Raw genomic sequence first — 17,767 nt, 5'->3', positions numbered from 1 at the left:
ATTCTCACATTTAATGCTATTGTTTTTGTGTCAAGATATTGAAGACAAAATCAAGTGATAGAAATATGTACCATTTAGGAAAGGGATCTATGCAGATATTTTAAGTAGTAAATTTCACTTCCTGACTAGTAAGCATAACATTTACGGTTAAGAGAATAAATTTGCAATCAAATCTTAGAAGCATTTTGAGATACATCCGGCTATTTTGTTGCCGAATATATCAACATGAAAAAAATCTACATAAAATTAATAAAAAGGAAATACTGGTTAATATAGTCTATTTTTTATATTCAGCTGATAAGGTCATTTTTAGTGATGAAATTGTCCTTGTCTTGAAATAAAACGACACTCAAAATACTAGTATTGTCGGTTTCAAGAGAGGCAACAAAAGTTGAACGAAATCAGTTATGAACATATTTCTGTTATTGCTCATACAATGATCTTCAAACAAAAGCTCTGTTTGCTACTCTTTTTCCCTACCTTTGTACTGAGAAAAAATGTATTCATGTCACAAACCCTACAGGTTCCCACTTTTCTCCTTCACCAAATTTATGGAGACTTAGCCCGAATAGTTCCACAACATTAAGTAAGAAGACAAAATGGGAAGAGAGGTCTTTTCGTACAGTTATAGGCGATGACAGTCTATGACAATCCTTCTGGCTGATATGTCTGTGCTTTATTTCAAATGTGTATTACCAAAGAAAGATACAGAGAGGGGCATGAGTGAGGCCAGCAAATAGCAAGCCTGCAGTAAGCACCATAGGGGTTATATAGACACTTGTCCTGGTTGAGCATAATCATGAGTCTTATAAACTTCAATAGCTCAATAGGCAAACATAGTTGGCAGCTGAACATTGACAATAAATCAGATTTATATATGGATTATTAACATGCAAAGGACATGCCAAGTATTGGTATGTAGTGACCACATTAAAAAATTTAAAATTGTTATAGACATATATAAAACTTTTTTTTAATTATATGGACTATATTACTCTGTTTTATTAATCTTCTTAGAAAGCTATTAATCTTACATTTAAATATAAATACAATATTAATGTCAATAACCCCTAGGAAATAATAATTATATCTAATACTCTATATTTTAAAATCCATATGGCATAAACCTACTCATTTCTTCTATATATTTCTCCTTCAAAAAAACCATTTTTCTCCATGTTTCCATATGTTATATTCACTCTGACTATGAAGCATTTTAAATAAGTTGGTATAAATTTGCTTGTACTAAATTACATGACTCTTCAGAATTTACTTCTTTAGGATTACCTATATATTTAAGGGACTTCAAAAGCTTCTGTCATTGACAGGTTGTAATAGGCACTTCTTCAAGAGAATAATAACTAATACTTTCTCTGTCAATCTTTGTCATGCTCATGGTCACTATATTCCATATAACAGAAGTAACTGCTGGCTACCAGACCTTGAATCAGATACCTGAAGACACTGAAAGATAAAGCCGTGTCCTACCACCATCAAGCCTACCAACCATCTTCACAATTTTTTTGTTATTTATTTTTTAAATATATTTATTTTACTATTTTTCTTGGGCCCATAAAGGGGCCAACCTCTCCATATTTTGCCTTTGCTACACTGAGCTGGCCAAGATAATTTCTTGGCTATCTGAATGGCATCAATAGTATTAATTAGGTAGATTCTGAAATACACAAAAACTATTGGGGCATGACTAATTATTAGAATACTACCAATTTGAGATCTCTGTCTATAAAATCTATCAACAAGAATTAGTTGTCATGTCTGAGTGTGACCTACATTACAATGAAATTGGAAATTCTGATGCACAGCTATTCTCTCCCATTTTGCTAGTCTTTTTTGATCTGTTTCCCAGGTCTCCTCATTGTTGTTATAAAATTTCTGGAAAAATAGCCACAGATAACCAAAATTTTTTGTGGGGTATTTAAACATGTCATTCTACGTGGTACTTAGAACAACAGCTTAATGTAAGATAGCTTTGATGTCCCAGCCTGAGTGAACACAGCCAATACTAAAAAATCTTGCAACACAACATCGGAAAGCCTTAACGAGGCCCTTGTTACAACAACTCAAACATCCTGACCAAGATGATCACATTTCAGAACTTAATGTGCAATATATCCTACATTATTATCCACTAAATACCCACACGTATTCTGTTTTCTGTGGGAAGGAGAATAAACAGAATGAAATCCAAAGAAGGAGAATAATGGGAAAAAAAAACATGAAAAATATTGCCAGTTTATATATGATTTTAGAATATATTATGATATATTTTAATTAAATTTAAGAAAACTTACCCTGACTTGCAAACTTCAATTCTTTCGCATCTGTGAGTGTGGTCCTTTTGTCAGACCCTTTTTTCTCTATTCGGCGATGGCTTCGTCTTTTCTTAGACTCTCCCCAAAGATTGGATCCACCATGCATGCTTGGTATATTCAAAATAGCAATTCCTTCCAGGGAGATGTTTATTAAATCTATTTGTACTCCATCACACTGATCAGTGAAAAGAAAAAAAAAAAAAAACAGAAACAGTAAGATATTTGATCTTTTTTCCTTGATTTCCTCTTTTGCATTTCCTTATCTTTCAATAGGAGTTTTTAAGTCCAAAATCCTGCCATATTTAAATAGACCTTTTAAGAACACTTAAATCACTACTCTAAATGTCAATATAAAAGATAAAGCAGCCACAAACATTAATCAGTTATCATTTAAACATGTCTTTAAACATGATCAAATTAAATCATCAGTCTATCTCTGTTTACAAAAAACCATTGGGAAGGACACACATTAGTGTCTGCATAACCAGCCACAAATTTCTCATGTGTTACAAAAGAGGTTGAGTCTAAGAAGTCTGCTCAATGTTCAGGCAGAAATTTTAATGACTGCCTCCTAGTTAGAACATACTGCAAGCCACTATTGGGGGCAAAGTAAGGAACCAGAATTCATAATTCGTGGTATCACTTGTTTGGGCAGAGAAAGAAGTGGCTTAATACAATTTGGGGGAAAAAACTAAAGTCAAAAACACCAGTTCAAAGAGACCTGAATCATGTCAGAGTGGCCAAGGATGGTTTCTTGTACTAGATTAAGTTCCAAGCACAGTGTTACAGGCCATAAGAGGCACTGTTGTCTAAGCGAACATGGAGGACCAGTGAGGCTGAGTGAGAGAAATGCCAAGAACAGCAGAAGCAATGTCCAACCCACCCTTACTCTCTAGCTGTAACAATAGATTGAGAAATGAAAATAATCAATCAGCCAGATTTTTTGTTGTTGTTTGCCTGGTGACAAAACACCCTTTTGATTGTGAAAAATATGAAACTTGGTAACAGACAATGTTTTGTGATATTCAGAGTGGCCACTTTTTAATCTTTTGAATTTTCTGTCCATTTCCGCTGATGGACATGTGTGAAGAGTGCAAGGCCATACTGTACTTTTGGAATTATTACTTATTTATTCATTTGCTTTGAAGTTTCTAAAGGTGGTACTTATTATAAATGCATCCCAGATATCGTTCTCCCTCTGTCAGTTGTAAGTAAGCTGATAGGAGAAGAGATGCAAATTTATAACTCTTTGTTTTGCAGAGAAATTTGTTAGGGATATGCATTTCCTAGACTGAAGTATATTTGCGGTGGGACTATTATTTGCTACATCTTATTTCAGAAACAAAACAAAACACTGATACTGACTTCATCTTTCTCTTTCTCATGGCAATGATGATTTTTGAACCTAGAAGAGATAATGTTCCACCAAAATGAAAAAACAAACAAACAAAAAAACAAACAAAAAAACCGCTCTTTTTCCACATTTGCCTCTTCGTACTGAATCTAATACTGCATCTTGTTCACTAAAATATAAAAACTGTGAAATAAAGCAACACATCTTGAGTCTACTTGGCAGGGCAAGAAACAAATTCTAGGGAAGGTGCCAAGTTTTCATTCAATTTGTTTCAAAAGGGGTGAAACCGAGGTCTGGATGATGCCTTTTTTTCCCCCTAGAAACAGGCGATTTTTTTCCTCCTTTTCTCGTATTAAATTAAGATGATTTCTTTTTACTAAAGAATTCTGCTCATGTGTATACTCACTTACTGCTATATATTCTAGATAAACAGATATTAATTTCATAATTAAAAGTAATCTTGTGTAAATACCCTGCAGGCCTCAATGAATCAAACACATACTGTGTGTCAGGCCTCCCACTGTCTTCAAGTGGAATGTACTGGCTGGATAATTAGATAGTACATATTTTTTAACCTTATTTGCATGCATATTATATCTTTTGCACACTGACAAGCAGCAGTAACAACAAAAGTCAGATTACCACAGGGAATTCCCACAAAGAAGTCTTCATTCCTTATAATTTGCAGCCTAAATTAAAATAATTTGATCTTTGACAAGGATGAAATGTCAAGCAGAAGGGGGTCCTCTACAAGCCACGGCCTGTGGCTTCTGAAATCTGCCTAATTTATGTCAGTCACTTCTTAATACATATTTAAGTATTACACGAAAAAGATAATAAATATGCAACCTGACACCTTTGGTATTTCCCTGCTGTTAATTTATAAAGGTCTGGCTTTCCCCAAACTGACTAAAATCATTTAAATAACAGAAGAATTGTGAAATAAGCTAGAGTTAGGGCCGGGCTTCCATTTTCACTCAGTATTGAACACAGCAGGCAGTACACTAAGACAATTATTTGACTAGGCCTTAGAACCCCACTGTGACAAGTTACTTTCAGAATTAGTGAAGGAGTATTCCTTTGTTCATCTGCAGCAAAGGAGAGCAGTTGCAAATAGGCTTTTTGTTTTAATTGAACCAGGGGAGTTCCATGTGACAGCTGAAAAACATCAGCGTATACTATTATTCGTGTTTTCACTCTTCGGAGTCTTATCACGTGTAGTTTCAAGGAAACGGAGTGAGCAGCTTTTCAGAAAAATGAAAAAACAAAAACAAAACAAAACAAAAAAACCCTCAAGTTCCCGAAGAAGGACTGATGGACACTGAGGTTCCTAGGAGAGCAGGACAACGTAGTTACATAAATTGCTATTTATTAATGATTTGTTTCCACTAGTTCTTGACCCCAGGTTACCTTCCTCCGTTTGCTTTAACATTATGTTCATTAGTCTGGAAAATTTCGGAGCTAGCTCTGATGGAGACCAGGAACTGAAGCATACCAATTGAGTGCATGGAAATAAAAACTGAGGTGAAGGAACAAGTTAGAATACTGTGTCAGATAATATTTTCATCTGCTTTGAAGATTTATGATTTTTAAAAAGGTAGCTACAGAGGAAAAGAATATAAAAGCTTAAAAGCTAACAGCCTTGGTTAGTCAATAAATCCTGAATATTTTTATTATGTAGAAAAAAGGTCGTTAACATGTAGTACTATGGGAGCTATTTGCAGACTGCAATTCTGTGAGGCCATTGTCCATTCTCTTCAGTTTTAAAATGGAAGATCTTATTCCAGAGACAAATTTACTTAAAAGAAAGGAAGGTGATTTAAATTCTTCTGCCAATGTATTTTAATCCTCATTTATAAGCATACTTTGCACCATACTATACAGAGGTGTTAAAGACAAACTTTTTTAAAATAAGTGTATTATTTCAGATTCAGTTAGCATGTCATTTGATAGAAAAATTCAAAATTGTGAGGAACTTTGGACAGCTGTAAGTGTGGATAAATTTGATGAGATACAATTAATGATACACCATAAATATTTTTTTTCCATAATGAGTTTAATTCTATGCCCAGGTCAGATAAAAATCATAACCTAATTGTATTTAATCAAAAGTAAAAACATTGCTCTGTTCATTGTATAAAATAGCATGGAGTAAAATGACTCACATAAGCCCGATTTTTAAGAGTTTCTGCAAATTCACATGTAATTCATAAGACAAGATTATGTATGTGTTTGCGGAAAACAACGGCGGCAAATCTACAAATTAAAATACACATGTACACGTTAATGGCCGAACAGTGTCTCTTCTGACACTTGAGGGCTGTGGTCCTCTGTAAGTTTGATGCTTTTTGAAATGCATTTTGTAAGTTTTATCTACAAAACACAGTGTGATACAGGGGCTCAGGACATGCCTTTTAGGTCAGTTTACTATTAGCTGGCAGTCCAGTGGTGGTGATGGAAGTGTTGATTGTGGGTAATCACAAGACAGCTCTCAGAGCAGAACGGAAGCTGGTAGGTCAGCAAGAGAAAGATGAAAGCAAACCCGGAAAAGAGGACAATCTGAGGCCTGCACCGCAGGCACACACACAGTTGCTCAACATGTTGATAATAATAAAATACCGCTGCCTCAAGATATCCAGCGCTAGCCTTAAATATGAGCAGAAAACCAGTCTGGGTTTACATGTTTTCCTCTTTTAGTAGATTCTGTGAAAGCAAGACACTATTGCTGGGATATTGGAATTCTCACCAGAAATTATCTTATTAAAAATAACCTCTGGTAAACACAGAAGAGAATATTCACCTTTTGGTCATTCGCCCCCTTTTTCCTTGTTTCATTTCTTCCTCATTCTCCTAAGAAAAATTACGCTGTTTTATCCTAATAAAATAACACTGTGCCCCACCCCCACTACATTTCTTATTCTTTTCTGGAATAAGGAGTTATTTTTTATGTTTGGGGTCAATGAGCTCAACTTTTGTTTTTAGTGACCATCGTTGTTGAGGTCCACACTTTTATTGTCTCTTTTCATTATTGTTTCTACAAATTCATTGGCAAAAAAAAAAAAATCACCTGGGAAGCTTTAGAAGAGAGGATAGATCTTTTAAGTGTTCTTATCTCACACACACACACACACACACACACACACACACGTGCGTGCACGTGCGCACACACACACAAAGGGCATGTGATGGATATAATAATGTCACTGATTGTGGTGATGGTTTCATGGGTACATACTTATACTCAAACACATCAAGTTGTATACATTACATATGTACAGCCCTTTGTATGTCAACCATGCCTCAATAAAGTGGTTTAAAAAAATATCCATTCACAGTTTCACTTCTCCAGCCCCAGACTGTGGTTTGGTATGGCGAAGACCAGGCTCAGGTACTCTAAATATGTGTTGAAAGAGCATCCAGGGTAATTGTGATATGTGGGGCAGAGAATGAGCTATGAAAGTCTGCCCCATTGCCTTTAGAAGCTCTGTGTTTTCCAGATTACTGGGTAATAACAATCTTAACTGTAGAATCCTCCTATTTTATTTTGTATCCCTGATGCTTTTTGCACTGTTAATTCTTGACATCATTTTGGTTTTATAGAAGTAATTAATCATTAAAACAAATCCTAGTACTTTAGAATGGAAATTCTAAATCTTAAAATATACCATCCTTCCCAGTCTAAATGACAACCAAAAGACTGAAATACTTTGGAGAACGGGCTATTTTATTTTCTCATGAATTTTGCCTGGTACATGGAACAAATTAGAAGTCCACAAACTTTATAACTTCAATCCCAGATGTTGACCTGAGATTCTTAGGTGTACATCTATGCCCCAAATAGTTTAATACAAACTTTGTTTTTAACATAGTATCTTGTAAATTTAAAGTTTTTTCTTCTATTAGTTCTTTATCTTTTGTAACAAAGTTAAAGGATAATTGAAAAAAAATTTTTTAAAGATTTTATTTATTTATTTGACAGAGAGAGAGATAGCGAGAGCAGGAACACAAGCAGGGGGAGTGGGAGAGCGAGAAGCAGGCTTCCTGCCGGGCAGGAAGCCCGATGTGGGACTCGATCCCAGGACCCTGGGATCATGACCTGAGCCGAAGGCAGACGCTTAACGACTGAGCCACCCAGGCGCCCGATAATTGAAATTTTTAATTTTGAAAATTTCAACTTTGTTATTCTCTCTTCCACACCATATATATGTATGCATATTATGAATATATGTTATATATATCATATATATCTTGCCATATATATGTATATACATTATTATATATGTATATATAATTTCCAATTTATTTATTTCCTTAGATTTAAACATTTTGGCAGCAATACAATTCTTGTTACTCTTAAATTATTAAATAAAATGCTCATCTGCTTCTCTCTATAGTGGAGATATTTTAGAATCTCTCTGATTGATAGGATTTTGACAAAGACTTAAATCAGATAATGTATATACATTGCTTATACCAAAAATCAGGTATAATTAATAATAGCTAAAACATTAGCTATTATTATTATCAACTATTATCCCATGATACTCAATCATTTCCAAATATTCACCCCCTTGGAAAAAGTTTCCTATATTAAAGAGAAAAGTGAAATAAAGGGTCACACAGCAAATTGTTTTGAAGAAGCTGCTAATAAAACATATATCTACTTGAGGTACTCTCGTACTTTTATCCTCTGTTATATATTTTCAAATCATTATTGGTATAATTTTAGGCCAAGTAGGGAGCAACAGCAAACAGAATCAAGTTTCCAAGTTGATGTTTTTGTTATATCTAATTATAAAGCAACCTTGAGGGTAAAAAGGCATATTTTGCTAATATGATAGACTGGATTCATTAAAAAGTGAGTGGAGAAGCAGGTTTTGCATTATGATCTATACACAAACACACATACACCTCCCCGAGTTTTAGAATTGAGATAAATATGTAACATTATAACAGTATTTTCAAGATATGCAACAATAAAGTGGGGAAGGCACAGTGCTGGTTCTGATTTATAAATGCTAATGCAATGGGCACCAGAATAAGCCAGGAAATGCAGAGCTGGGAAGCCAGACTTGGAGGGCTTATAGAAGCACGACCCTAGGAAGAATAACTTATTCTAGTTGTCCAGATTTCTTGGAGAAGATTCTAAATAATTTTTCTATAAAATGTAAAAAGCTCTGTGGAACAAAACCACTCAATTTATCATTAATTTTTTTTTTTTTTTTTTTAAGAGAGAGACAGAGAGCATGTGTGCGTGCAGGAAGAGGGGGAGGGGCAGAGGGAGAAAAAGAGAGAGACTCTTACGTAGGCTCCATGGCCAGCATGAAGCCTGATCTGGGGCTAGATTCGCAACCCTGAGATGACCTGAGCCAAAATCAAGCGTCATACATTTAACCGACTGAGCCACCCAGGAGCCCCATAACTTTTTATTTTCATTCAAATGTCCTTGGTTATATTTCCTTAATCATTTTTTTAAAAATTTTTTGACATACATATTATACTCTAGATCTAGACTTTATTTTTTTAGAGCAGCTTAAGGTCCACTGCAGAATTGAAGGGAAGGTACAGAGATTTCCCATCTACCCCCTGCCTCCCTCGACATGCACAGCCTCCCCATTTATCAACATCCCCAACTGAGTGGTGCATTTATTACAATGGATGAACCTACATTGACACATCACAATCACCTAAAGTCCATGGTTTATGTTAAGCTTCACTCTTGCCGTTTACTCTTTGGGTTTGAACAAATATATAATGAGATTTATCCACCATCACTGTATTTTACAGATTATTATAACTGCCCTAAAATCCTTTTTGCTCTGCTTCTTCATCTGACCCTCCCATTACAACCCCTCGCCACCAGTGATCTTTTTAGTGTCTTACAGTTTTACCTTTTCCAGAACGTCATATGTTGGTATCATAACAGTATGCAGCTCTTTCAAATTGGTTTCTTTCACTTAGGAAAACATTTCAGTTTCCTCCACATCTTTTCAAGGCTTGATAGCTAATTTCTTTTTAGCACTGAATAATATTCCATTGTCTGGAAGTACCATAGTTTATTTCTCTACTCACCTACTGAAGGACCTCTTGTTTGCTTCCAAATTTTGGCAATTATTAAACTGTTATAAACATCCATGTCCGGCTTTTTGTGTTGACATAAGTTTCCAGCTCCTTTGGGTAATACCAAGGAACATGACTTCTGGATCATATGATAAGAGTAAGTTCAGTCTTGTAACAAACCACCAAACTGTCTTCCAGAGTGGCTGTACCATTTTGCATTCCCACCAGCAATAAATGAGAGTTCCTGTTGCTCTACATCATTACCAGCATTTGGTGTTTTCAGGAATTTAATAGGTACAGAATTGTATCTCATTATTGTTTTAATTTGCATTTCTTTGATGACATGATGTAGAGCATCATTTCATGTTTATTTGCCATCTGTATATCTTTTTTGGTGATTTTTTTTCAATGGGGTTGTTTATTTCCTTATTAAGTTTTTAAGAGTCTGTGTATTTTGGATTAACAGTCTCTTATCAGACATACCTTCACAATTATTATTTTCTGTTTGTGGTTTGTTTTCGCATTCTCTTGACATTGTCTTTGACAGAGCAGAAGTTTTTTTAATTTCAGTGAAGTCCAGCTTATCAATTATTTTTTCCACTGATCGTGCCTTTGGTGTTGTGTCCAAAAAGACATCACCATACCCAAGGCCATCTAGGTTTCCTCCTATGTTATCTTCTAGAAATTTTACAGTTGCACATTTCACATTTAGGTCTGTGATCCATCTTGAGCTCATTTTTGTTAAAGGTGAATTCATTTTTTTAGATTTTTTTTTTGTTCCACAAATATCCAGTTGTTCCATCACCATTAGTTAAAAAGACCTCCTTTACTCCATTGCATTGTCTGTCTTCCTTTGTCAAAGACAGCTGAGTGTATTTATGGGGTGGGTCTATTTCTAGGTTCTCTATTCTGCTCCACTGATCAATTCATCTGTTCTCTAACCAACACTGCACCGTCTTCATTATGGTAGCTTTATAGTAAGGCTTGCAGTCAGGTAGTATCAGCCCTCTAGCTTTGTTCTCCTTAAACATTGCGTTGGCCATTCTGGGTCTTTTGACTCTCTATATAAACTTTAGAATCAGTTTATTGATACACACACACATACACACACACGCACAAATTGCTGGGATTTTGACTGAGATTGTTTTGAATCAACTGATCAAGGTGGGTAGAACTGACATCTTGACAATACTGAGTTTTCCTATCCATGGAACATCCATTTCTCCTAGTTCAACTTTTTTTTTCAATCTGTATTTAGTGGTAGGATGAGGTAAGGAGAGGTGCAAGAGGTTTCAGAGTATCCACCCTACATTCAACCAGAGGCCATACTTTTTTTTTCATTTTTGCCTTCTGCTACAGATTGTCTTTGAGCATAGGTTTCTGAAGGTAAGAAAGGATCAAAATCCACTATATTAAGAATTTTTTAAAGTAATGATTTTTAAAGGTAAAGGGATATTTTTATTTTTTATAAATATATATGCACATATATAATTACCTAAATATATCACTCTCTACAGATGTATATAAATATATACATATATAAATCTTGATGAATACTAATCACAGAAAGTCGATGTTGAGCCCAAATCCTTCATCTTTTGTGATTATATTCCTTTTTTGGGGTTATGATTTGATTCAGTCAAGAAGGGTATTTTCCATTCCAAGATCATCAATTCTACTTCTACTTCAATTTATCCACCCAAAATTCCAAAAAATGTTACATTTTGAAATAGTGCCACTTTTGCTCTCATTATCATTTAACAGTGAATTAGAAAGCTAGAATAATGAAAAACTTAGCCAGGCCATTATGATCTAACGGGTCCATAACTACTTTTGTTTACCAAACTTATTACCTGAGTATGTGCCACTAATGATTTAGGTCTCAGTAGACAAGTTATGCATTTATTTTTAAAATAAAAAGTGTTGAAGCCAATATTTCACAAATCATATCATTAGGTATTCTGGTTTCATAATTCTATTCCTTTGGTTTGTCTTTGCCACTCATCAAAATATAACTTTTCCTTTTTCTTTACCCCCTAAAATCCCTCAATAAAACTAAGTCATTTTCTATTATAACCCATCTCCAAAAATTTTAGTCGTACTGTATCTATATTTTTTTGGTAGACCTATTTGCTCCAAATCTTTTCAAAGTGTGTCTTTTCTTGCTATCTTTGCTCTCTCTTTTTGGCTTTTCCACTTCCTATAAATGTAATGGGGAAATGGCAACCTCAGGAACTGAGAAAAATCTAGTTAATGAAAGGGAATGGAATGAAAAAGTATTTTTTTAACCTTTATTCATGAAAGTAAGTACAATTTCTGCAAACTGTGTTTTAAAGGTTATAAGATATTGAGACTGAAATAAGGGTTTGTTTTTTTTTTTTGTATGTATCTTGTAATTTTTTTTTCTCTTCAAATACTTTCCTTTATTTTACATTTTTCTATCCACACTATGCCTAGTAACTTCTCCATTGAGTTCTAAACTTCTCCATTGTTCCACCTCTCATCCTTTAATACTGTATTAAAACAACTCATACTCAAAACTTAACTTTATGCTAATAATTCAGAGTGCTAGAGTCCCAATAAGTGATAGAAATGAAATTTTAGAATTGTGAGTTAAAGCTATGTGGATTGCTCAAAGCATAACTCCTTACATGGGCTGGAATAAACATATTGATAACCAAACTCAAGTCATTTCATTGTATTACAAAATATAATTAATTTTTCTTACTTCTATTTCTACAGATTCATGTAGCTTCTTGCAGGTGGCTGAGAAAGTTTCAGATGTGCCAAACTCAAAATACCAAAATTTGTTCTTCATTCTGGAAAAGGAAAGGAAGAAGCAGCTTAGGCAATTATCAATAACAGAAGGGATTTTTTAAAATTAAGTAGCCCTGTCTTGTATTATAAGTCATAAAAAAGGTTTGAGGACATATAACATTCATAATGTAATAGATGGTCACATAATTTTCAAAGCTTAAATGTTGGTGTCAAACTGTATGATTGCCCCTGAGGGAATTACAGGAATGTGTTGATCTGACAGATTCAAGTATACCTTTGACTTTTCTATATATTGGCTGCTCAGGTTTTAAAATATGATTTTAGTGCTTATAAATCTTAGCTTGATCTTAGACAACTTGATTTAGACCAGCCACTCTGTAATCATAAAGAGAAAAAACAACTGGGGCTTTTTATGAGAAAAACAAGATTAAGCTAACTATGCTAAATTTTTCTTGATAGTTACGTATTCATTAGAAATTGGCATGATTGGATAGCATATTAAAAAGAAAAAAATCGTAGTTATCCATAAAGCTAAAATTTAGTAACTTTGGGATAACTATTCATTATTTTTTAAGATAGTGTCCACCTTTCTATGAATAATAGTGAGAAATTATGATACAATATACAAGAACTAAAGAAGTGGTAATAGTATTTTATCAATATAACAAGAGTTACAAAGAAAATATGGTTTAAAATATTTCAGTATCAAAATTTATTTTCTTCCATGACCCAATAACAATCTCTTTCTTTGTGCCTGGTAAATAAATTTATGATCATTTAATGTAATTTTACAAGGACTGACTAGATTTTTATATTACCCAATACTGGATTTAAAAATTCATTCTCATGAAAAAAATGCAGTTTTTAATTATACATATTTTAACAAGGTTTTATGCCCTTAATTAGAAGAAAATACAGGTAAAAGGAGATACATGTTTTCACACATACAGGCAAAACAAAAATTTTTGTCATATTCAAATCTACCTCTCATATTATATTACTCTTTTTGACTTAGAAATATTGATATGTGCTTTTCACATTACAACATAAAACATTTCAACAATATATTTCGCAAGGACCTTACTATTTAATTCAGCCCTATTATTTGTTATGGTAAACAATATGGAACCTAATTCAGTGTTTATTATTACACTGTGTTGAATAGAGTTCTGTGATATGAAACTACAAATTATAAAAGTAATCTCATTTACCTAGACATATTCAGTAATACAGCCTCATACAAGATCTTATTTCCTTACATAATTTTCACTAGCCTTTCTTGTATCAATTGCCTTACCTGTGCCAATAATCTGAAAATTTCCTATTCCTAGGATTCTGGTACCATGAACCCTCATTCTTTTCTAGAGAATATTTTCCTTGAGTTATGACCTGAGTTCATATATCTGAGTAGTTAAAAATAGATGATAGCTAATTTGATAGAACAGGGGCAAACATTTAACATCAAGATCTGTGGGCCTAAGCCTACATGCAAATTTATATTAAATTAATGCAAATATCTGCTTCAGAGAATATATGTAATTTTACAAATTTATTCACTGACTGAAGTTACAAAAATTAAAAATATTTTCCTATTGACTCATCATTCTGATGAAAACATGTTACTCAATAAATCAAGAGAGAAATACTCGTCATATGCAGTAGTTTTGAGACAACCTTAGAATAATAATAAGCAGATGTTTTATGACTGTTTGGAATTGTCTTTCTACATTCAGCAAGTTTTCTACTAACATTTTTGCGTTAGCATTTTATCCAGACCTTCCTGGATTCATTTACTCATCCATTCATTCATTCAACAAATATTTAGCAAGGACAGCAACTTCCATATGCTACTGTAATAAGTTCTAAATATATAAATATGAATACAATTATCTTTGTCTCCAAGGAACTCAGAACGTTGTAAGATGATGGGCATATAAGTTCATTAAAAAGTTAATGCTCGGGCGCCTGGGTGGCTCAGATGGTTGAGCGTCTGCCTTCGGCTCAGGTCATGATCTCAGGGTCCTGGGATCGAGTCCCGCATCGGGCTTCCTGCTCCTTGGGAGCCTGCTTCTCCCTCTGCCTCTCTCTCTCTGTCTCTCATGAATAAATAAATAAAATCTTAAAAAAAAAAAAAAAAAAAGAAAAACCTTGGAAAAAAAAAAAAAAGTTAATGCTCTACAAAAATATGAGCCAAGTGTTATGGGGAAACATTTCAGTGAGTCAACTACTTTTACCTGGGAGGGTCCAGAGAGCTTTAGAAGAGAAGGTGACATTTGCATTGGTTAAGTCAAAGGAGGCAAACAAAGAAGAAAGACAAGTTCTGGGCAGTTTTAGGAGTGCAGAATGACTTAAGAGAATGCTGGGTATGAGCTAACAAGGGTCTGTTTCAGAACGCGTATGTCAAGTTAAGGGGTTTGGACCTGATATTCTAGATTAATAGGATGCTGACAGAAGTTTATTACCAGTCAAGTGACATAGCCAGTTCTGTTATATGAGCAATAAGTTTAGCAGAAATGAGTAAGAGGGCTAAAATGTTGAATGCTGGTAGTGTGAACAGAAATGTGGCTGTTGGAATAGTACAAATGAAATATCATTGAAGGCCTCAACCAAGTGGGGAGGGAAATGGAGAAGAGAGGCTCAATCCAAGGAGCGTAAATGAGATAGCACCGATAGGAATCTAATCATATTACTAGATTGTACTAATTTCTACCATACCAAAGTTATTTCTAAGTGTACATGTGGGAATATCAGAGCATTACTCCAGCAAAAGAAAGGCTTTAGGTTTATATTATGACAGGTTCTATCAGGGTTCTAATGAATACTGTATTGCAGTTTGGAAATTAAATATATATATGTATATACACACACACACACACATATGCACACACACACATATATACACACACAAGACTTCTTATTGCACATAAATGATTACTCCCTATTTTTTTCCACTCTACCCATCAAAATTCTTCATAGCTTAATTAGGATGATGGGGAACTTGTATCAGGTAACCAAAATATACCAACTTTAGTAAATACATCACAAAAAAAGAAATTCTGAGAATTTACATTCAGCCTTTACTCACCATATTAGTTAGCATTACTGCTCATGTGCAAAGGCTGCTTTAAATTCTCCATTATTACAACCATTTTATGTTTCACTTAGATAAATATATGGAGGTAATAAAAAAACACATAGAATCAGATTCCACATGACAAATTAAGAGCTGTTAAATTTTATTTTTTCAACCAAACTGGTCTTGAGGTTGTAGAAATGCAAAAAAGCACATTTAAACATGTATGCTATTTATTTTTACGGCTCACATTAGAAAATGATCCAAATAATTCAAACTCAAATTTGTCAGAGAGAACCAATCTATAGCGTTGGACTTTAAGAGTAAGGTAACTCTGGATGTTTGACACACTATGAAATAGCCACACCAAAGTCAAATTTATTGTATTCTTAGACAGGTTTTGTGATTGTAGGTATGATGACAAATGTCCTACAAAAAGTTATTCATACTATTATAATTTTAATTAATATATTAAATCCTATTTCAATGAATTTAATTGTAAGTCTACAAGTTTCATTTTAATATTTAAAGTGCTTGGTTACCAGATGTTCAGGTAAAAATTTAGAAAAAAAATTAGTGCACATTTATCAAGATTTTCTTACTAATAGTAGCTTTGCCTCTTTTACATATCCTCAGGGAAATGTAAATGATCAGAAATTTTATTCAAGCAAAGAATCATTCTCATTATTATGAAATTTAGGTAACATTTAGTCCTCCAAGTTCTGAACTTTCAAACAGGTAATTTAATTTCTAGCAATATACTTTCCTTGGAATTTTTCTTCCTGGTATACATGTCTTTTGATCTGGTTTTAGTCTGCTAAGTATTGTAAATGCAGCAAACATAAAACAAACAAACGGAACATGAATTGCTAGTACATTTCCCAAAAAGAATAACAAAGAGCCTAATTAGATATTAAGCTCATTTCTAATGAAGATGCAACATACAGAGAGGGGTCAAACTGCCTCATTTATCTTGCTGTAGAAAGCTCAAAAGTCATAAACACACAGAAAGTTTTAATTCAGTGAAATTACTCTTAAATTAAAGGTCAACTTTTTCTCTCACAAATGTCTTGCTTCTATTTTTATTATATTATAAATACATATAAAATTACTAATATATTACTACTTAATATGTATAAAACTGAAAAGCCTTCTATTAGACACCTGAATCCCCTTTTCAAGTCCCTTTAACTAAGCTATTCTTTCTACATTATATGGATAACATGCTCATCAGATTAGAAAATAAAACCCTTTTGATCACTGCTTTTCATATGAAAGTAAACACACAAGGTCTTAAGTAGCTTAGTTAAGAAGGATTTAAAACCAATACACTCTTCTAATCATTAAGGATGTTTCAAAAATCTCATCTCTTTCATTAGCTTTCTTTCACTTTTGTCCTGTTACGAAAGTATTTCAACAGTTAACTTCAAATCTGGTTTGAAAATTATTGTCTCGTGGAGAACAAGGTTTCTAACAACTCACTCACTTTTTTTTTTTTTTTAAGATTTTATTTATTTATTTGAGAGAGAGAGAATGAGAGACAGAGAGCACGAGAGGGAAGAGGGCAGAGGGAGAAGCAGACCCCCAGCTGAGCAGGGAGCCCGATGCGGGACTCGATCCAGGGACTCCAGGATCATGACCCAAGCCGAAGGCAGTCGCCTAACCAACTGAGCCACCCAGGCGCCCCCCACAACTCACTCACTTTAATGGTAAAATTCAGTCTCCCAATTCTATGGAATATGCTAGGAGCAGAGCAGGAATTGTAAACTTGTCTAACAATGTCCGTGACAAGAGCTGCTGTACTCGTACCTCAAAGTGATAGGGTCACTGTTGAAAGTGGGACATTTATGTCATAGAATCAATTCACTTTTATTTGTTTTCATTATCAAAAGGCATTACACACAACATTGGTTATACGGTTACTCATTTATTCTGAAACGTAGTGAGGTATTATGTTAAAAAGACACCACAAGCCGAGTAGTAGCCCCCCCCCCAGTGGGAAAAGCGCTCAGGAGGTAGGGTGGGGGCCAGAAGGGGCTGGTAGGGGCGGGTAGGGGTGGGTAGGGGCAGCCGGACAGCAGAGTGGCAGGGCAGCAGGGCCGCGTCAGGGCCACGACCGACCATAGGTTAACACAGGGGTAATGGCTGGGGACACCTGCAGTTTATCAC

General features: G+C 34.3%; 1 protein-coding gene across 3 annotated transcripts in view; it reads right to left on the bottom strand.

Moving 5' to 3' along the window:
- The window catches only part of DGKB (diacylglycerol kinase beta), a 725,959-nt gene that overhangs the window by 192,407 nt on the left and 515,785 nt on the right, over nucleotides 1-17,767 (bottom strand). For all 3 annotated transcript variants that reach the window (XM_054505270.2, XM_064575197.1, XM_064575198.1), the window contains 2 exons: nucleotides 12,476-12,566; nucleotides 2,313-2,508 (listed from right to left, as the gene is read on the bottom strand). In XM_054505270.2, coding sequence (XP_054361245.1) covers nucleotides 2,313-2,508; nucleotides 12,476-12,566 — 287 coding nt within the window. The remainder of the gene's footprint in view (nucleotides 1-2,312; nucleotides 2,509-12,475; nucleotides 12,567-17,767) is intronic.

The sequence above is a fragment of the Mirounga angustirostris genome, unplaced genomic scaffold, assembly GCF_029215605.1.
Source record: "Mirounga angustirostris isolate CCGP_5_RB_7025 unplaced genomic scaffold, mMirAng1.0.hap1 SCAF_12, whole genome shotgun sequence".
In the NCBI taxonomy this organism is placed as follows: domain Eukaryota; kingdom Metazoa; phylum Chordata; class Mammalia; order Carnivora; family Phocidae; genus Mirounga; species Mirounga angustirostris.
The sequence above is the reverse complement of the archived record's forward strand: the minus strand, read 5'-3'. Positions and strand labels throughout refer to the sequence as shown.